At 41.6% G+C, this 21,803-nt stretch overlaps 1 protein-coding gene across 1 annotated transcript in view; it reads right to left on the minus strand.

Moving 5' to 3' along the window:
* Positions 1 to 1,325: 1,325 nt before the first annotated feature.
* Positions 1,326 to 21,803, minus strand: part of VOPP1 (VOPP1 WW domain binding protein) — a 61,564-nt gene continuing 41,086 nt past the window's right edge. Inside the window, exons 2-5 of the mRNA XM_015618381.3 lie at positions 19,526 to 19,584; positions 6,198 to 6,275; positions 4,045 to 4,181; positions 1,326 to 1,801 (exon numbers count right to left, since the gene is read on the minus strand). Coding sequence (XP_015473867.1) covers positions 1,620 to 1,801; positions 4,045 to 4,181; positions 6,198 to 6,275; positions 19,526 to 19,584 — 456 coding nt within the window. The 3' untranslated portion in view covers positions 1,326 to 1,619. The remainder of the gene's footprint in view (positions 1,802 to 4,044; positions 4,182 to 6,197; positions 6,276 to 19,525; positions 19,585 to 21,803) is intronic.

Below are 21,803 nucleotides of genomic sequence, written 5' to 3' on the forward strand. Positions count from 1 at the left end.
AAGGGATGTTTTGCAAATCCAGCTTGCCACCTAGAAACAAGTTCTCAGAAGCCAGTAGCACAGAACAACAGCACAATAAATCTTTGGCTCCCTGTGCAACTTCAGGTTATTCCAAACCACCTCAGTGAGACCTCTGTGCCCTGACTGGCATCACACAGGAGCATTCACCTGGTACCTAAAAAACCCCATGGGACTCTCAACCCTCAGCTGTTATTTTTACAGGTCCTTCAGCAGCAGGAGGCAATGGCATCTTCTTGTCACAGTTCAGTGGTATGACTGAATATGCACAAAGGCAGAAGGTCTCATTAGTACAAACTCATGTTTCAGAGCAACTTCAGTTTTTGGCTCAACATGGATGGGTGTGAGAGCCCTAACAGGCAAAGGGACTCTATGTTTATTTGAATATGTTTGTGGTCACACAGAGGGTTGGTCATGAGTACTCACAACAAAATGCATGAGATATTGAAATAAGAGATATTGAAATAAGAGATATTGAAAGCCAAACCATCTGTGCATGAGGTCAAAAAATGCTATTAAGAACCTGTCCAAAAAGATTATTTTTCTGACCTAGAGAGGAGAGCAGATTTACAGATCTGTCACCTAAGATGACAGCCTTACTTGGTACCCTTTGTGGCAGCAGTAGGATTGTAATGAAAAATAGTATTTCTCAGGGACTAAACTCCCATCAAGGTGAAAGGGAGTAAACTTGTATCTATGCTCCCATCCCTTCTTACTGCAAATATTTTCCAGTTTAGGGAAAAAACCTTAGTATTTCAGTGTTTCCAAGTGTTGTGTCAAGAGGCACAAGTAGCTCTGAGGTTGTAATACCCTCCTCTTGTGCCAACATCCAGGTCATTGTCTGTTTCATACAATCTCAGTGCTGGTAAAACAAGGAGAGCCAAGATACTGATCACAGAGGCAAAGTCCAGGGGATGGACAGGAAACTCAAGTCCCAGACCTTAATTTTGGATGCATCATTTAAAGCAGTAAGTCCCTCTTTTCTAGAGCACTTGGCAGAGCCCCTGCCATGAGTCAACCAATAGTGGTACGCTGGTCACAGTGACTTTTGTCCGAGCATCTTTCTGTTATACATCAGAACTAAATTGTAAAAGAAATTAATAAAAACAAAAGACGGTAGTGACAATTTTTGGTAAAATCATTGCCCTGCTGCTTCTCCCTTTATCCTCTTTCTCTGTCATCTCCCTTAGCTGAGGGCATTTCTGGTGTGGGGTCCTAGGAGGCTGCACACCACTCTGGGGTTGCAAGAACTGCTATCAGTAACCTGCCACAACGCAATTAAAACCTTGATTGAAACGAACAATAAATAAAGAGAAAGACATACAGGTTTTAAATATAGGTTTCCATTAAAAGCATTACAAAGACAACTTCTCTCATTCTGAAGACAAAGAAAAAATCCACTTCTACTAAAAAAAAAAAGGAAAAAGAAAAAAATTTAAAAATCACCCCTTTGCAAGTAACTTTAATGAGGAAAGGTGCGGGGAAGGGAAGGAGAGAGGAGTTGGAGAATTACAAGTGTTCAAAAGGGCAGGTGCCCTCCATCTTGGTCATTTTGCAATTGCACCTTCTTCTCACACAGTCAGGTCAGAGAGGCAGAGTCCTCACGTGGAGGATTTCACCACCTGCTCATAGGGGGGAGGTGGTGTGTTGCAATAGGAAGGTGGGGGTGGGTAAACCGGGTTTCCTTGTGGGGAATTGGGCTGGACGTGGAAAGCCATAGCCATGGGATTCATCACAGGTCCACCTGGATCTGTGTAATACGGCACTCCAGGTTGTTGTGACCCTGAAAGAAAGAAAAAGAGAGAAAAGGTATCAGCAACAGCAGAAGCATCAGGTTGTGCTCTCTCAGGGCCTGTGCTCTGTGTACTCGGACAAGGTTTTTCAAAGCATTCCTCAGAGCAAAGACAAGAGTATTTTTCTCCCTTCCAGAAAATAAACAGGCTGGCAGGACTGCATTCACCTCTTCGGATGCTACCACAAAGTTTCAGTTTTGCATCCAATGGAAATCACTTAGTGAAACAAAGGGCACCACTGCCCCGAGCAACTACTGTTTGAAAGGGAAAACAGTAAGCCCTGTCCAGTTGCTCAGACAGGAAAGGTTTTCTGTCTGCAGAGAGGAGAGGTGTAGGATCCCAGATGGACAAAGGAGTCTGCACTGTGGCCCTGACTCAGACGTCAGGTCTTACAAAAGGACATCAGAGATTATTTTGTGGTGTCCTGGATCTGCTGATAAGCCAGAATGAAGCTCAGATGGCCAATTTCCCTCCTATGCACGATACAGTTTAGAGGTGAACCTGCATGAAGCAAAGACCCAAGCTGTAGTCATTTACTGCTGGCTAACACAATGGGACAAGATTGCTTTGCATAGATTCAATTTAGGAAATGACATCGGAGCCTGCAGGGAGGACAAGGAAAGGAAATGTATGGCTAAACACAAAATTCCTTGGCTACAAGGAGTAGCAGAGATTGCTGTCATAAGAACAAAGCTGGTGTGTAACCCTCCTCAGATATCACAGTGGGTGGTGGAAGATGACTTAATGCAACTGAAGTCACAGACTATCTCAAGATGTTAGTTTTTTTTCTCTTTCTCTCTGTTTAAATAAAGATGGACTGGGAAAAAAGTCGTGGCTGAGCAAAAGGTTTTCTTCTTTTGGTGCCACTCTGCATTTCCAATAATGACACAATTTCTAAGGGATCTTCCCCTTCCATTCCCCCAGTCAGGCTCCCAGAAAAGCAGTCCTAGCAGATGCTGCTGGAATGGCAAAAGATGCTGCTGCTATCTCTGCAGGGAAGGAGAGAGACAGGCAATGAGCCACATTTTGAGGGCTCCACCTCAATAGTGAATTGGCTACTGGTACCAAACCTAGAAGAGTAACTAATGGAAAATATGAACTTGCTTGACTACTAATTCTCATTGCTTTCACTGTTAAGTATTTCTAGAATAGCAGAAAAACTAAAACTAAAAAATAAAATAAATGGTGGGGTTAGCTTAGAGCCCAGAGATTAAATTTTAAGTAACAGTGGTAACAGTCTGGAAGTAAGTGCCATAATCAGGTCATCAAAGAGCTTGTGCTTATTTTATATTTCCCCACAATTTATGTTCTATGAAGCACCATGAACGAGTAAAACTGCTCTATATTTAAATCTGGTGTTTATCAATCCAGCCGAAGACATTCCTTGTTCACATAAACTCAAAGCTATTTTCAGGTTTAAAAAATATTAGTCTAGTTGGATTGGCTCCCCCTCAGCTGAAAAATACTCTGTTCAGTCAAGGAGGAAAACTGATGCAGAATGGGAGCCCTAAAAAAAACCCTAGGATTTAAACAAGGGAGGTGAGTAAAGTGTCAGTTTGTATCTGTAACATCTTTTTAACCATTTAGGCCTAGAAGACTTCCCATCTGGAACTAGCTACCAGAGGGGAAGAAATTACAAACTTAGAAAGCAATTTTGCCAGAGGAGCCCTCACTAGGTAGGTCCTCCTGATGCTCACAGTTATTACTCACCAGAGAGACAGCAATCAGACTAACAAGGGCAAAAAGACCTCTTTGCCACAGAAAGACTGCAGCATGGAACATTGAAGGCAAATCAAAAATACTTGCAGGATGGCCAGATTGTGGAAGAAAATGCTAGGCTTTCCTTCACCTCTGCCATGTTATCAATTGTATTTAAAACTCTTTCTTCCTGTGACTGTTGAATTTGGACATCTATCATTTTGTCTGCACTGCAAAGGGAGAGCTTGCTAACTTCCTTCCATGCACAGACACACACCTGTAAAGGTATTAGGAACCAAAACAGAACTGAAAATTCTATCATCCCGTGTGTTTCAAAACCACTTTCTGTACACTGCAGCTGAATTATGCTGTTGGAAAGGCTGAAGACATCACTTACTGCAGGAGGTGCAGTGCAATCCCTTGTACAAATCACACAGTTTCCAAAAACCAATGAAACAAAAACTCAAAACCCACACTTTTTTAGTGCCTTGGCCAAAGTAAGAAACCAGTGAAACTTGCATGAGCAGTCTCTGACCTGATGCAGTGTTGACTGGTTGTCGGGTGTAAGACACGTTAAAAGTAGGTTCTTCTACTAATGGAGGAGGGTACATCCGCCTTCGGATAAAAAAACCAGCTCCACAACAGAACAAAACCCCCATCATCAAAAGGAACCTAGGCAAAAAGAAGAGGGAGGTCAAAACCTGTGCATTCAGGCAGCACTTAAATCTAAGACTTCACCGAGAATCCATCAGCCTACAGCTTTCAGCAGGGTTTCTTAAATTGGCTGCCTCTTGAGAGAAGGTCTGCCATTTGGGATAGCACTCATGGATATATTAGGGACATCTTCAGTGATTAATACTATACTCAATGTTCTCTGGCATGTAACGCAGAGGTAGAGCACACTTGAACTTTTCAAAAGTTCAGGTTCACACCTGACCTTGGCCACTCTTTCTTTAGCACCCCACTGGGATGCTAAACTGAAATTCCAGGCCACAACTTCAAACCGCATATCTTGGATGCAAGCCCCAGGCTTACAGCATCTAGGCTGCTCAGTATGTTTGTGGAGTACAGAGAGGAATACTATTCTTGGCATTAGAAGAAGAATCTTAGATATTCTCAGATTAACTCAACATTTTAATTTTATTTCCCATGGGAAATATGGTAGCTGGCATTTAAGCTCAAGCTGGAAGACTGAAGCATTCACTACTGATGGTGACAAACCTTGCTTTGTGCTTCCTACATGGGATATTACATTCTCCATAAAAAACACAGAATTTAGCTACCATTCACCTCTTCTCAGCACCTTTTCCAACCTAACTAAACTGTCCTCATTATCTCCTTGCCCTGGTGCAGTGGAAACAGGGACATGCAGCAAGGGCACATCAGATTCTCTTCTTCGGAAAGCACCTTTCACTGTGTTTCCTTCATCAGTCATCAGACACTCCAGTGACTCATGCAAGCTCTTGTAAATAGGAATGGTTCTTCTGCCTGTAGTTGCTGTCTTGTTTCATGGCCTCTTACTGGAAGATAATGACAACTGTGCTTTTTTGGAAGGCAAGGAAGCTGGCCAGAGGCAAGCATACACACCGTGCTTATCTCCTCTGGAGAATTCCCGGGTGGCTCAGAGGAAGAGTGAAGCACAGCATGGCAGCAAGAGTTATTTCATGCAAAGGCTTCAACTCTGTTCTTGTTTCTACATCAGAAATGAGAGCAGAAGGAGGTTCCTTTTCCCTGAACCAATATTAATACATTCCCCTTTGGCAGTGTTCCTGCAAAGGATTTTTTTCTGAACAGAAAAACAGAGATTTACTACGTCACCCCAGGGATTGAGATAGAGAGCTCTTCACTTATATCAGTAAGGATTGTACACTGAAATCCCACAGTCAGCTTTGGGAAATCTCAGTATTATAGTATACATCAGGCTTCTGTTTTTCACTGTTTATTTGTTTCAGTTTTGAAGGCTTTTTTTAAAATCAGTTTTCAAATTCCACATTAAAATGCCTGAAATCAGGTTTTCTAGGAGGGTCTTTGCTTTCTCTTGACTGTAATGAGAAGGTTTTATACAGGTGCTTTCTTAAATTCCACTCCAAAAGGAATTCACCTTATTTTTTCATTATGCATATAACAGTGATTAGTTTAAGTTTTATCCAGATTACTGAGCTGCTGGTTTCACAAGCTCAATCTTTCTGCCTTCTTCTCCTTTGCTGTCATCTCCAGTGAAACCCTCATAGTCATAAATGTACTTCTTTTTTAATTGAAGCCTCAATTCAGCTGTCAACAAGAATGTATTAAGCCCTGCCTAAAAAGCACAATCCTGCTTTTACGATCCACTTTTAAAACTGAGTGCTCAAAAAAACAGGAAGAATGTTGTTGCTTGGTAATAGCTGGGACAGACATAAGGAATTCAACAATTCTGGATAAAAGTGGAACCACTGCTTGTACAAAGCAGCAGGATGCAGAAGCAGGAAGGGTCAGCCTGACATGATTAACCTCCTTTTTCAGTGTTTTCTTACTACATCAGGAGAATTTTAACAAAAAAACAAAATTCAGGCATTTCCATGTACACATATACCTTCCTACATTCTTGTACCTGCTGTACTTTAAAACACTGAGGCTGGCAATATCCTAATTTAAGTCCAACTAGCAAGATGAGGACAAACACAGAATTCCCAAATGCCCTGGACCTACCAAAAATACCACAGTCGCTGGATAGAGAGAGCTCTTACACAGCATCTTGAGCCACAGCAATCCTCATAGGAGCGACATCTGTGGAGAAATAAAGAGATAGGGGTGTTAGAGGAGTGGTTGTCACCAAGATTATAATGGCATCCCCAACCCTGACACCATTCACACCCCCAACCAAAGCATTATTTTGAGAACACACTACCCTTGTCTGGATAAAGCTGTCAGTCATATACATGGGACAGCTCTATCCCCATTCAGGAACTCTTTCCTTGTTATTGAAACTATCTTCCTACATACTTGACCTCAAACCACCTCAAAAAGACCAAATATGGTGTTCAATTCTCTATAAAAAAGGACAGGTTATAAAGAAAAGCTGTATCACTGTGTTTTCTTTCACAGTAAATGAACACTGCAGACCCCCAACAGATGTTTGGAGTTTTATTCACTGGAACAGACAAGAACTGCTGGAACAAAACTGCCAGATCACCCTTTCTTTGAAATCAGCAGCTTCCAAGCAGAGAAACCACTGAGTGCAGAGAAAATTCCAATTGTACCATTACGTGCAAATTTTATGACCTTTTCTTCTTCTCAGAAGTCGCACTGGACTGCAGCTGCCAACAACTTCCATTATTAAAGCAGGCTTTCCTCTAGAACACCCCATTATTAAAGCAGGCTTTCCTCTAGAACACCCCCACACTTCAAATTAATATTTCATCATGTGCACATCTTCAAAGGTATCACAGCACCAATCATTGTGAGCATGAGGTACCACTTCACAAAAAGCAAGCACATACATTAAAGGCAACCTCTGAACAATTCCTATGGTAACTCCACACCAAAGAAACCTACTAAGTAGAGAAAAGGACCAAGTTTACACAGAATCCATGGTATGTTACAGACTTGGCTGAAAATAAGCAGATTAGCATATCCACATACAAAAAGAAAAAGGAAGTGACTGCAACTGGATTGATCTTTTTAAGGGTGTTCACATCTGTGTGCAGAATGCACATATTTATTTAAGTATCTGATCTTGGACAGTTTGCTCAGTTGCATAACTGTACTCCCATATTTGTATGCAAACTAAAACCATGTCAATTGAATAATTGTACAGACAATTACACATTTACATGCTCAATTAACAAGGCTTCACCCAGAAAATACATTGTCACATTGGCTTCAGCCTCTAACTAGGGCCAGAGGAGGATGATCTATGGATACATATTCACTTGTTTTGCAAGTGAGAACAGTTACATGCTCTTGTGATGACAAGTAGGATTTATTCAGGCAAGCTGGAGGATCTGACATGATCATCATGACAAGGTTCATTAACAGATTCAGGCACCCAGTTTGAGACTCAGGTCAAGGAAGTTGTTCATGCCAAAACAGAAAACACCCACTTTCCTGTCATTTAACCTGAAAGTGACCCATCTGCAATTTTTCTTCTTTAAAGCTTCCCAAGACCCTGACAACTACTCATATTCTAAGCTACCAAACCTCACATAGCTACCAACAAGACTTAGCAAGTCAGCATTAACTTCAGTCCCCTTGGGACCCAGAAATTAGGTATTCCTCCTCCATGTTTCCACAGTGGTTCAACCCTACAGAAGCTTTCAAGACATGCTGAAATCAGGGACAGATTCAGGCTCCTTAAAAAATGGGCTGGAAGCTGCTGCCTTCTGTTACACCAGTGCTCGTGGTACCCCTTTGCTCTTCAAAAGCTTTGGTTGGAACACTTCATCCATGGTGATGGGTACTTGCCCCCTTGGCTGATGCTGCACAGAAAGGATTTTGTTGGGCCAGAAGAGCAGGGAAGAAACAGAGACCATAAATCTAGAAGCCCTTCTTGAATCCATTAGGACAGAAATAAAAAGAAGGTTTTTAGGAATGTGAGCAATCTTTATCTCTGCCTCCACACACTGACTCTGTCAGTCCAGATGTCAGTCCACCTACATCTGACCACACACAGGATGGGGAGTGGAGGCACCATTTCCCAGAGCCCCAAGAGCTTCACCTGAAATAAAACTTAAACAGAGACATCACAGAGACTGCACACACACCTCCCCCATGCCCACCCTTGCCTTGCTTATTTTGCACCTGTTTTCTCCAGAGCCAGAAAAGATGGGAAATGGCTATTTTAAAATACATATTTATGGTCATTTAAACCACTAAAATTAAAGGAGCATCTGTAGAGGAATATAGTACCTCAATCTATTTTTTATCTTTAAGTTATCCAGGTTACGAGTTAGCCTCATTTTTGAAGTCTCAATGGCTTAGCTTTTATTCCTGCAAAAGAAGGCTAAAGCACCAGCTGGAAGGCAGCAAGGCTACACTGCTGAATACTTATGAAGCTCCTGAGACCACTGACTGACAAACAAACAGGCCATCAAAGAGAAGTGTCAGGTGACTGAACTTTCAAATGGTTGAAAACAATGATGGAGGAGTCTCTGGTGGCTCCAATTCCTGGCAGTCCTCAGGCTTTCTGAACCAGCTCATACCAGGCTGAGCGCTGCATTTGCTGGTGGATCTGTGAAAGTAAACCAGTACCTCAACCCTCACAACCCTTTGAGACGTAACACTGGTAACTTTGTCACTTTTTACTCATAAAACCAAACAGGTGCTTTATTCTGTGTGCCTGTGAGAATGGACAAATGAACCCATACACAGGAGCCTGGAATCAAGGCTGGAATCAAGGATGATGCCAACCTGCTGTTTGTATTCCCCACCACTTGATAGCAGCACCAAAAAGGACTGGAAGAGTGAGCATTCCATTTGCTGATACTGCCATCAGGCTACAGAAAAAGGTCTGCTGATCTCTTGTTCTTGATTCAATGTACCACGGAAAAACAAGAAAACTCCTGACAATATTGATCCAAATTACATGATAATTAACTTACTTACAAATGCTGTATTTATTAGTTGGCAAATGTCAACAACAAAATCAGCTTATTAAAGGACTAACATGCAAGCTTAAGGATAATAACTCTTTGATGTGCTATCTCTCACTGCCTGACGGCAAATCACAGCAGAATTAAGACCCTGGTTCATTAAAAACACCTCCATAATTAAGTACATGCACATATATTTATTGAATTGATATGCATTTTCTTTAAATTGAACTCATGCTTTGGCTTTGCTTTACAAGGCCCAATGCCAGCTGAAGCAGAATGAGTCTTACTATCAATTAGAACTGGATTGAACCCATCTCCAGAGGACGTTCCTAAAGTCAATTTCCCTCTTTCACAGATCAGTGGTGATCCCAAGAACTGCACTTCCCTAGGGCAATGTTCTTTTAATTGATCAAAAGTTAACCTATGACACAGAACAAGACATAATTAGTTGCTTTGCTAATTTGCAACTTCACCAAGAATTCAGTCTCTCCTTCAAAACTGTCTGCAATGGGATTTATGATTTAGAAGGTACATCTCTTCATTCATAATTCAGTGGAATGAAAGGACTGTATGTGCATGTCCTATGTCTTGAACTGCTGGCACACCAAGAAACTGCTGTATCACAGATCAAAGTTACACAGTGTGCCAGGTCACAGGGACAAGGTTCACATTTAAATCATGGTACTGAACTTCCTTTAAGGACAAGCAAAGCATGGAGTTTCACATAAAGGTATATGGTATGACCCAAACCTTACAATCCAGCTTTTTACATGCCTGAGTTCTGTGGATAACAGCTGCTTAATGAAATGGTCCAACAGCTCTTCTCCAAATATACCTGCATCTACACAGTTGAACAAATTCCTTCCTAGTAGAGCTGCTGCAGCAAAGGGCTGCATTCCCTACCACCACCACATCTCTGAAATGGAAGCTGTAGCACCCTTAGGGTTTTGCTCTAGATGTTCTGCATTATAGGGGCCAAAATCCGATTTAACATTTAAAATGTTTGATTAGTAATTTTGGAAGAGTGAAACAAAACATAAATTGTTAATCCACATGTAGTGGCAGAAACCCTACTGTATACACAGAGACAGAGGATGAGCGGGTGAAATAAAACCACAACCCCACATCAACAACCAGATGTATCATCTCTAACTTCATCTAGTTCTGAAGAAAAGCCTTACATGAACTCCAAAAAAAGGTTGCATACCAGTCATAAATTAAATTATTGCTGCACATATCTATAAATTCTATGATACAAACTGGGATTCACTGAACACAAGAAGCACAGGCAGTTTTGGAGTGGGGAGCAAGAAAACTAAAGGCAGTCAGGGGACTGTGTAAATGAAAATACAGCAGTAGACCAAAGCTAAGAGCACAAAGGAAACATTTTGGGGGGTTGGTAGTAGCATTAGATGGAGCTAAGAAAGTGACAGATGCAGCCCTGATATTGGGACAGGCAAAAGACCAGTAGTCCTCATGAGAACTATAAGGGGTGAACTGCTGAGGCTGGGTCATCTCCAGGCAGATTCAATGCTGAGCCCTCAAAGTCAGAAGGTTCAGGTCTGCTCCCATGGAACAGATGACAGCAGACAGCTGAAGTGTGCATACACATTTACTCGTTCCAGGACAAAAAAAGTTTAAAAAATAATCTAATCTTCTTGCAACTCAGCTGCCAGGAGGCAATGATGCTGAACAGAGAAAAAACAAATAAGCCTTGAAACAAAAAGAAAAAGCAGACAATCACCACAAAGTGACTAGCAGAAACAATTCTGATGAAATTCCAAGTTATAGCTGTGCTGTCAATGGGGAGTGATGTCACTGAGGTACATTGCCACAAGACTTAGACCTGACAGATGAAAAACGGGGAAGATCTACGGAAGATGTACTATGTAATTGAGAAACAGTTATTTTTCTACCAAGTTTACTTAAACTTTTATTCATTTCAGATATTCTGTAAGTACATTTCCATCCCTCCATAAAAAGCAGTCTTCAGAGCAAACCCACTGCCTGTACTGCTGTCTAAGGAAAGACACAGACTATTGGCTGCAGATGTAGGGAAGATCACCACACAGTGGAGGGGTTATCCCAAGGAATCTGTTTTGCTACAGGTGCCCACAGAATGTGGAAATCAAAACAGAGTCCAACCCTGCACTCAGGAGTCCCACCTAAGTAACTGTTCTTGAGTCCCAAAGTGGTTTAATCTCTCTCCAGAAAGATGCTGCAACACAAAGACTACAACCCTCCACTGGAATGCACTCATGTGCTTGAGGAGCAGTAAGACAGGCAAGGTCTTTGGCTGGTGGAGCACAATTGTAAGGGAACATCTGCATTCCGGCCTCGGTCTTAGGGTGGTTTGTGTCTCCTTGGCCTAATTTTCAGCAGACCTGATTCCACCAATCACCTGAAGTTACAGGTTCTCAGCACCCAAAAGCATTTATCTTCTTATAAACAGCAAAAATGATCTCTCGGCATATGCAAGAACGGTGCCTTGTAAAGTACAGGTCTGATAAGCATGAATAGAGGAGGTTATTGTAATAAATACAGCTGCTTCATAGATTAATGGAGCTGTGACCTCAGTGCACATCTGTACTTGAGAGTAAAATCACTGCTACTGGTACCAAGAAGAGCACTAGAGACATAGTTACCCAGGTACTTGGTAAATCACACAGCCTTTAACTACATAAGAAAATGTAAGACAAAAAAAAAAAAGGAAAACAGCTGTCACATACCTTTTTTCTACAGAGCAGAAACAACTGAGACAGAAACAATATTTGCTCAGATTAGAGTCCAGTCTGCTTTGACACAACTAAAATGTCCTACAAGACAAGACACTTGGCTCCTGTCCTTCACAGAGATATGAAAAAGAAGACCAGGCAACAACTGAAAAAGGGCTTATTTCTCAATTGCTCTTTAGGTGAAGAGCCTATAAAACCATCTCTGTGCAAGAACTCAGCAGAATACAGCAAATCCTCACCCATTTCTGATGAGATAAGGAGTTTTTGCTCAGGTGCTCCTATCAAACCAATCCTTCTTACAATCTTCTGCTACCCAAAGGTTTACCATAATCCCAGCTCCTCTCTTCTCAGATCCCAAGAAGAAAGCCACCCCTACAGAGGAACTCTCTTTGCTGTCTGTCAAGTATCACTACATGGCTTTCTGTCCAGTACATATCCATCCAGAAATTTTCACTGCTCCCCTTGTGGCAGAACCTAGCAGGAATTGCAGTGGCTTGGGCTTTGGAAGTATATGGAGCCTTAAACAGCCATTTTTCAACACAGGCTACAGCCTTTTCTTTCACAGAAAAAAGTGGAGAAACAGCATCGCCTAAAGCTCTGACAAAAGTAAGCTATAGATAATGTGCAAGTTTGAATTTTCTGGAGATGGAATTGTAAATTTCTCGTATCAACAGGAACAAGGACTTCTAGTTAATAATCAGGCCCCTTATTAAACAGATGATTAGCTCTTTGTAGCTCAAGCTGCTCCCAGTGGGCGGGCAGTCCTACTGCATCTCATCCCTGCTTTGGGAAAGCATAAGCAGTCTGCTGGCAGGGGGCGATGGGTATCCAGGAATTTGCTGTCTGCCTCAATTTAAGACACTAACGCATAGTAAACCTTTTTTTTTTTTCTGCACCAAGCCACTGCATGATCAAATGCAGAGAAGGACTGGGTAGCAATGGCCAACTGTTAAGTGCCATCAAGTCTTTCAAAACTTCAATTCAGGGCCTCCCTACTTAGAAAGGGTTAGAACTTCAAGATTACTCAGGTGTCAGATGCACTTTGACACTGTCCACTGAGGCTCAAAGCAGGTGCAAACCCTCCTGTCCCACTGACAGGAAGCCAGAAGAAACTGAGTCTCAGCCTCTCATAAGGTTCTTGCCTGGGACATGGAAGAATTAAGGCCTGATGGCTATTTCAAATCAAATACCCTCCACAGGAATAAGTGAGGCTCACACATGGTAAGTCATAACTGTGGTTATCACATCCTCTAGAAGTGAGGAGGGGATGGGACTGGGTTCTCTGCTCCACCTCAGCCAGTGGAGGGTCTGGCCTCAGAGGAGTGCCCCACTAGAAGACAGAGGATGCCCTCTTTTCCTCTTTTTTCAGAATTAGCTCTCTACCTGGTCAGCCTCCAGCTCCAAAATCATCCAGAGCTTTAAATCTGAAATTAGGTCTGTCATCTGTGTGATGGCCTGTCAATGTTGAGATATTAAACCTCTCTCCAGGACCTACTCCTAGCAAGTTGAGCTGGGTGTTAATTTGGCAGCCTAATTCACCCCAGACTGCTTTAGATAAGTAATCCCTTGAAGGAAATTCCAGTTTGTGGCAAGGCACTTACCTGCTGGGTAACTCTAGTCTCTTATTTGGAGCAAGGAGTAAGCCACCTCAAAGGCACTGACTGCTGTAGCTAGTTGTGACATTTTGCATTGTTACTGTTTAAGGCCACACAAGACTGAGCAATGGTGGTGGGTTTCTGCTGCCTTTTATACAGATGGTCTGATAATTACTGCTGTCTTCCTTCACGACACAAACCATGCACTTATGTTCTTGCACTGAACTACATCTGCAAACAGGCCCTTCCTGTGGCTGCTGACTGCAAAAGTGGTGGCCCTGGAGCAAATCCAGGCCTCCGTTTCTGTACAGTGCCAGCTATTCAAGGCGCCTGGAAGCATGCAAGACTATTACACTGCCTCCCCTCTCCCTCCTCCCTGCTGGCTTCAAATCAAATGGAATGATAAATCAGCAGCTATATTACTGCCCTAAGCACACACCTGCTGACACTTCATGCAGCTGTAATTGCAGTGGAAAGCTAAGAGTACCATTAGGAACGCCAGCTTAATTAACAGCAATAAACGTAAGAGGATGACAGAACAGGAGCACAGACAATAGCCACCATCATGCAACACACCAAGTGTCTGGTTTGGGGTGGTTTCCCAGCCTCTTGTACACACGTTGATGGGAGGAGTGCCCTCTGAGCTATCTGAGTAACAGCAAGAGAAAAACACTTTTTTAATGTTTTCATCTGGGACATTTTGCAGGCTCTTGATAATGCACAGAATTATTATGGACTAACCAGAATGAACGTAAGGACTCACATTCAAAACCCAGATGAATATGGCTGTGAGGTAAGTACAACAAAACTTAATCAGCAAAGTAAGAGAAGCATGTGGAAATGTGCAAAATATTTATTTCAAAACCCATAAAAAAACCACAAACTTAATATATTCCCCATTCTTCTCTACAATAAGAAAAATAAATCACTCTTCCTATGCAGTGCAGGAACATGTTTTAAACATAAAGAGTATTAGCAAATATTCATTTTTTTTAGGTTTCCATTAGTGTTCTTATGCTAATTCTAAATGAAAAATTAAACATATTTAATCAACACAAATGTGTACATGTGCGGTTGTCTGCTGTATGCAATAAACTGGTTTCTATGGCGGAAACATATTAGCCTAAAAATACAGCACTTCCACCTGCTTTCAACATTAATTCAGGCCCTGCTTTGGATAAGAATTAGAAGATACCGAGAGGCCTCTTTGTTCTGTTCTTCACATAATTACCAACAGCAATGATTAACACTTCCTTCCAGAGAAAATGTCCATGTTTCTCTCTGGAGGTCTTTCACCTAGTAGCACACCTTGGAGAAATCAAGACCAGCTTAAGACAAGGAACTCCAGGCAGAACTCAGATGCAAAATGTCAGTATTTAGGAGGTGGTAGAAGAAGATACAGACTACCAAGGAGGCATCTAGAAATCATCACATATACAAGTAGGTGTGATGTTAGAAAAGCCAAACCTCACCTACAACTATTAGCTGTAAGGGACACAAAGTCCAGCAAGAAGAGCTTCTATCACTACACTGGCAGTGGAAGCAATCTGTGGACAAATCAGAGAGCAGGAGATGTCATTTACCCCAGCTTCAGCATAGCTTTCCACACTGCCTCCCTCAATATTCTCATAACCAAGTGCAGACCTTACAGTCTAGACAGGCAGGCAGCTAAATGGGTTAAAAAACCCAACAAACAGAAGCACAGTGGTGAGGCTCAGAGGGCAGGGGAAAATGGGTCCCTCTCCCTATGGGTGAGTCCTTCACTGACCCGGTGACATCAGCCATGGGATAGCTATTGCTGTGGACACATGCCTACCACTCTTACTCAAAAACATTCCTGTTGTTTTATAAATATGCCATGAAGCCTGGCAAGGAGAGGATTAGAAACACTCATCTGGAATTTATCACATCATTAAAAGCCCCAGTATGATGGCAGCTAACCACTGAAGGACAAATAAACTGAAAAGGCTTATGGGACTGATCAATCATACCAGGAAATATACTTCACCCTGCAGTGAGGGGGACAATCACAATCATTCCAATCAAACCACTACTCATCAGCAAAACATAAGGCAGCCGTCCTGCTCCTATTCATGCCCAATTTAGAAGTGGAAAAACAACTGGAGTATCTTAAGTGCTGCTGGCATCTGCCTACAAGGGAAGGTGGTTTTGCAATCTAATGCATTCTCTATTGTTACTATTCACATTATTGCCAAGGAAGAAAAGTACCTTGACTGTTTCTTCTGCCAACCATCAGCACATCTAAGATAAGTCTGAGCTGGCTTACTCAAGTGAGCGTGGGATGAGGATCCTTTTAGAGCATCAGTCAAGTCTCTTGAGACAGCTTTAAATTCTGATTCACTTTCCATGCATCCACACAAGGAGGCGTATGATCTAATTCTTTAAGCAAAGTCAGGAACAACTTGGCTCCCTGCTTTTCCAAAGGATAGGAATTAGACTCCAATGATTAATTCCTTTCTTTGGTTTATATTTGCTTACTTATTTTTCTAGATCATATTAAAAAAAAATTGTAATGAAGTAGGAGAAAACTACCTAAATGGCAACAGTGTCTGGTGACTCAGGAGACAAGGACATGGAGAAATGGTTAGATGAGTTAGGGAAATAAAAGCAGTCTTCGAAGTTGTCTGTGCTAATGACAGAAGATCAACATTTGTCTCTCAAATTCTTGGTAAGCTTTCCATGTTCACTTCTGGTCTGAAATAAGCTGTATCTTACAGAGGAGAGGGAAAAGATTTTGGAAAATTATCAATTCCTCAGTCTAGCCTTAAGAAATGGAATTACATTTGGAAGAAACATCCTTGAATTAAACTAAAGCTGATGATGATATATGAAGGATACAATAATTATGTCCATTGGAAAAAGTACTTTAAAAAATATTAATACAAATAAATAATTGGACAGAAAGATGTATCATTAGTTCTGGATCAGTGATCTCCAACCTTTGTCCTAGATGCTAAGACAGAAAGCATAACAGACAAATTTTAAGAAAGTTTTGAAAAGTATCTCTGATTTTTCTTTTTAAAATTATTATACTGGAATGCAGACTGAATAAAATAATAATAAAAAAAACTAAAAAAAAACTGAAAAAAAACTCCTAAAAAAAACTTATGCCCCAAAAGAGGAGCTGTCATATAATTGCAAGTTTTACCTGCCCAAATCTAGCTGAATTTCCAGAACACTTCTTTTAGCACATGGTTCTCTGGCTTAGCAGACACATTCTTATCTGTTTCTGGATGGCTAAGTAGAGCCTTTACAGGAAAGATTAACTTAGCTATCTTGCCTTTAAACTTCCAATAAAAGCAAATCAGCACTTTATATGACAGTCCACCAGATTTCTATTACTGTGGGTAATTTAAACAGAGGCAGTCACTTTCTTGGAGGATGTGCCTACCCAGAAGTGATAAGGCATGCAGATGGGCCAATTCAGGGATACCTTGGTCCCAGCATGCCACACTGCATTTGTGAATAGACACAGCATTTGGCATTTCTGAGCTGACATGCCAACCTTTTCATTATAATACCAACTGTCTCCATGAGAGATGTGACATAGTGCCAGCATGGGACTGAAATCACAAGGAAATCATTAAAAAGGATTGCCTTGCTGCGTTTCGTAAGTCTCCAAAGATAGTCTCAAGACCAAAGGAGAGACAACGTGTATTAACAGGGTAGAAAAAAGTTTGTTCAGAAAACCAATGATAGAAACAAATGGAATCTACTGCAAACTCCTTTAAATATAAATCTAAATATATCTGCTTCGTATGGACTGTTGCTGCAGAAATTGTAGGATAAAATAAAACCTGTTTCACTACAGCACATCCCAGATCTAGATTTGTACAGAGGAGGCACTCTCAGGACAAAGTTATATATTATGCCTTTAGATGATTTAACATGTAACCATATGCTGATGGAGACGATGCTATTCATGCCTCCTCCCCCACAATATGCAGAATACTCCCTTCCTCCCATTTCACCAGTGTTTGCCAAAAACTGTACCAAGCTGATTCAACACTGACTTGAATGTGCTAAAATGAACAACTTTCTGTGGGATTAGCAAATTGAATTAACTCAGTGAAGGGTCAAACAAGTGCTGAAGCAATGGGACTTCACCCTAAGATATTGAGATTGGAGTTGTGCCTCTCCTCCACCACACAGGTGTGAAAAACAGTGCAGGTAGGAAGCAGCTGGGGACCCTTGACAACAGAAACTGAAACTGCAGAACTAACAAAGTAGAACAGCCCAGGCACCACAGACCTGTACGACCTGTATTGCTTTGGCACATCCCCCCCTTTAACCCTACTGAGCTCCTGTGCCCTCAAATACCCTCTCCCCACTCCTTTCCCTATTCATAGCTTCACTTGTCCCACATGCTATCTATCCTCTGAGCTTTACCATCCCCAAATCCTTATCGCCTTTCCCTAGTGTTTCTTCTTGCCTACTTACAACCACAACAAAAACATTAGCATTAATGTGACACTCATCACCACTGGCACAATCGCTGGGCACACACATCCTGCCCATTCCCCCCTTCCTTCTTCCATTTACTTGCACTGTTCAGGAGTGGCAACCACAACACTTTTATGCAATGACTTGGGTAACGCCATGCTGCAGTAACTACCACAAAACACAAGATGACTAGTGACAGTCTTCTGATTGACCTGACACTGTCAATACACAACATGATTTTTTTTGTAACTCTTGCTTTTGCAGGACTCTGTATGTACACAAAGGGTCTGAACCAATCTCCAAGTAGCCATCCCTTTATATTGCTTAGGGAGACAAACACTGTCTGTGAAAGCATGTGGACAGAAACGTAAGCAAAACACCAAGGTGATGATGAATAACATTGAATGTCAATGTACAGTGGGATTTTCATAATTTTATAACATCCCAGCTTCTTTCCCACATTGCAGAAAAGCAAAATAAAATGTAGGTGGAACTGAAGTCCTGTTGTTATTAGCATGCAGAGAAAATGAACTTATTTAAATTCCCCCATATGTTCTGGCCAACCATCTATGAGTAATTCTCAACATTTCAGCCACCTGAAAAAAAGGCAGTGAGTTCTAGGCACAAACACTTCCTAAGTAGCTAATACCCAGGACCACAGACGATCAAATCATGGTGTTTCATTCTTTCTGTGGGCTTTGTTTCGCAACTGGCTTCCTGGCTGCTTTTTGTTTCTAGCGTTTCTCTCCTGCTTCTGGCAGATGAAGTGGAGGTGGAAAAGAAAAGGGAGGGAAGTTCTTGGGTAGCATAAGGATTACAGTAACTTCCAACTCTTCAGCAAGAAAGAGCTTGCTCAGGGAACAGATAACCTAATGCTCTTCCACCTCACTTCATTTTTATTTTTTAAAAAACTTATGTTTAGAGTTGTTTGCAATTATGAAGTTATACAACCCAGATACAAAGTTTACTACATTTATCTCCTTTCTGTCCCCAAATCCACATGGAATGTACCTCTCATACACATACTTCCTCCACTTTGTCATTGCTGTGGGCAGTATGAAACAAAACTGCAATTAAAGAGATCCTCAGTCATACACCTACAGGTCATTGACATTTAGTTCATACCCAAGCCTGATATGAATGTAGATGCCACTCATCAAAAGGACAGTTAATGCCATGGGTAACAAATCATCTCAACTCTCTAAATTAAACAACAGTATTAGCACAGGGACAAAGTTACTTTCAAAGCATTCTTGCTATTCTGTCTGATTACCTGTCCTTGTTCAAAACAAAGGGATAACTGTCTTCACATGGCTCTACTTATGTTTCCTTTCAGTGTTCTGAAATAAGAGCTGTTCAAGTACTTGAGTTTTGTTTTCAGTTGGAAAGGTCATCTGGGGTGTGTGGCAAAATGAATCTGTACACTTTTTTTAACAAGGAAAAAGAGAAAGAGATGGGTTACAGGGAAGAGGGAAATGAAAGTTTCCTGCATCTTCATTTTCAAATTTGCAAAAGTCTCAGAGAAGTTACAGAAAAAGTATAATTAGTAAAATTACAGTCTTATCTATAGTATAGATAGCAAAATCTAATAATCTAAGAGCCTACAGAATCTAATTCTCTTTTGAAAAAGAAAAGTAATGACTACTTACATATAATATGTAGGATATAATCCTTCAAAATACCAGCAATGCTTTTTGGCCTCTGTACACTACAAAGAAAGAAAAATATGATATTAATATTTACATAGGATGATGTACAGTTATAAACACAAGCTTAGAGTATTTATAAATACTGTGACTCTGAGCAGTTAGGAAAGGTTTGTATTCCCAAAGATTTCCCAATCCAGATACACACAGCAAGAGGGAAGTCAGTTCATGTAAATGGCAGTGTGTGTCCTGCCAGGATCCAGATCCCCCGTGCAGCCCCTTGTCCGCAGGGCCCCACCAGCTTCCCACAGTTCCTGAACAAAGTCAGTACATTTGGCACAGGATCCAGCTGCATGTGTTCTCTGGCAGAACTGCTGCCTTAAAAGACCATGGACAACTTAAGAGCCCATGTGTGGTTAAAGCCCCTTGCATGACCTCCAAGGCATAAGCAATTTGATGATACTACACATACGACTACACAGTAAATTCAACAGTTATAGGGAATTATTTATCTTTCTGGGAGTGTGGGACTTGTGAAGCCAGGCTCAGGAAGGAGGAGAACGGAGAACCACTTATCCCATCTCCTCTTCCTACAGCTTGGAAATGTCTCAACTGTTCATTAAAGTAGTGAGGAAAGGAATCTGCTTTCTGCAGCTCAGGGGTATTGTTCTCTTTTGCAGATTGCCAGTGCATCCCTGAGAAAGGATTGTGACAGGCATTTTCTCAGCATGTGTGCGCCAGCGACGTGAGAAGCGCTCATCATTACGGGCACTGCCAGAGCGCAGGCGGCAGCTCGGAACAATAGCAGCCCCTAATAAAGAAAACCAGATGTCAAGCTCCAACTCTACACAATGCACAAAATATTTCTGTGTATCCCACTGACATCACTAGCACAGAATGCCATCCTCACTGCAGACACAACTCCAGCAGCTCTCCTGCAAGCTGTATTACCCATCACACATGGGCAGGGCATTGTGGGATGCCCACTGCAGAGCAGTGAGGAATATCTGGGGTTTTAGCAACAATTCCCTCTGCTGCTCACACCTGACACCTGATGACAGAGAACCCTTGGCACACTGCCAGTGTTTGGATCATTATTCACGTTCACTTGGCAGCTCACCTTTAAATAATAGCTCATTTAAGTTTATTAGCCTTCCCAAATCCCAGAATACTAAATGAATCCAGTTAAGACAAAGACGAAGTGGTTTTAGATTCTTGACTCTCACTCTTCATGAATAAAAAAGGCTGCAAACTCTTTAATGAGTGTCTGATGAGCTAAATCACAGACAGATCAATTACAGCCTGCAAAGACAAACTACTATGGATTAAATTGTTAAGAGTGGTACAGGGTATTGAGGGAGGAGGAGGAGAAGGAGGAGGAGAAGATGCTTTTGATGCATGTGATCAGGCCTTTCTCCAGTAACACAACAGGCTCACACCAGTCTTCAAGGTACACAAGCTCTAGCTTATGCTGGAAGAACCAACCCTCTTTCCCTAGAAAAAACAAAGCAAAAACCTTGTTCCCCTCTCAAATTGATGCCATGGTCCAGGCAGTCTATTCAGGAGGACTCCTTAACTTCTGCTGAAGCAAGTGTTGCTCAAAGATCCATCTCTGCATTCACCCTATTCCCTCTTTTTCCCCACCTTCAAATCTTCCAACTTTTTAGCCCTTCCTTCAAAATATTTTCACCAGCTGGCTGTTTCCTCTTACTCTAAAATTAGAAATATGTCAAGTTTCTCTCCATAACAGCATGCAAACCTACATGCATTGAAAAACCCAATAGGCATGCTGCCAAGTCACCGAAAAATATTTTGGCTCTTCACCTTTGAAGGCTGTAGAGCAGCAGACATTGGCTAAAATCCAAGTGCCTGCAGGTCAACCCCCTGGGAAGCCTCATTTCAGAGTACAGCTTGGGGTGTGCACTGCCATTAAATGGCATAAATAATTTTTTTTCCTTCCTGCTTCTCAGCCAGTATGAGTCACCATTTACCTCAACAGCCTTGAAGCCTTTTGTCAGTCTCAAGCATTTTAATTGATGTTTTCCCAGAAATGTTTCTGAGCACGTGGAGCCTGCACACCCTTTGTAAGTGTAAAGTAGGCATTTATATTCAGCACTCTCCCCCTACATTTCAGTCTGCTTTACAAGTTCTAAAATGAATTGGGAAGATTCCCCCTTCCAACATCTCCCTAACTGTAGGATTTCTGTTCTGCCTCTAAATAATTCTCTTTTTCAGGCAGCCAATATGCTTATTGCTGTCACAAGAAAGGCTCCAGTCTGGG

The sequence above is a fragment of the Parus major genome, chromosome 2, assembly GCF_001522545.3.
Source record: "Parus major isolate Abel chromosome 2, Parus_major1.1, whole genome shotgun sequence".
Taxonomy (NCBI): Eukaryota; Metazoa; Chordata; class Aves; order Passeriformes; family Paridae; genus Parus; species Parus major.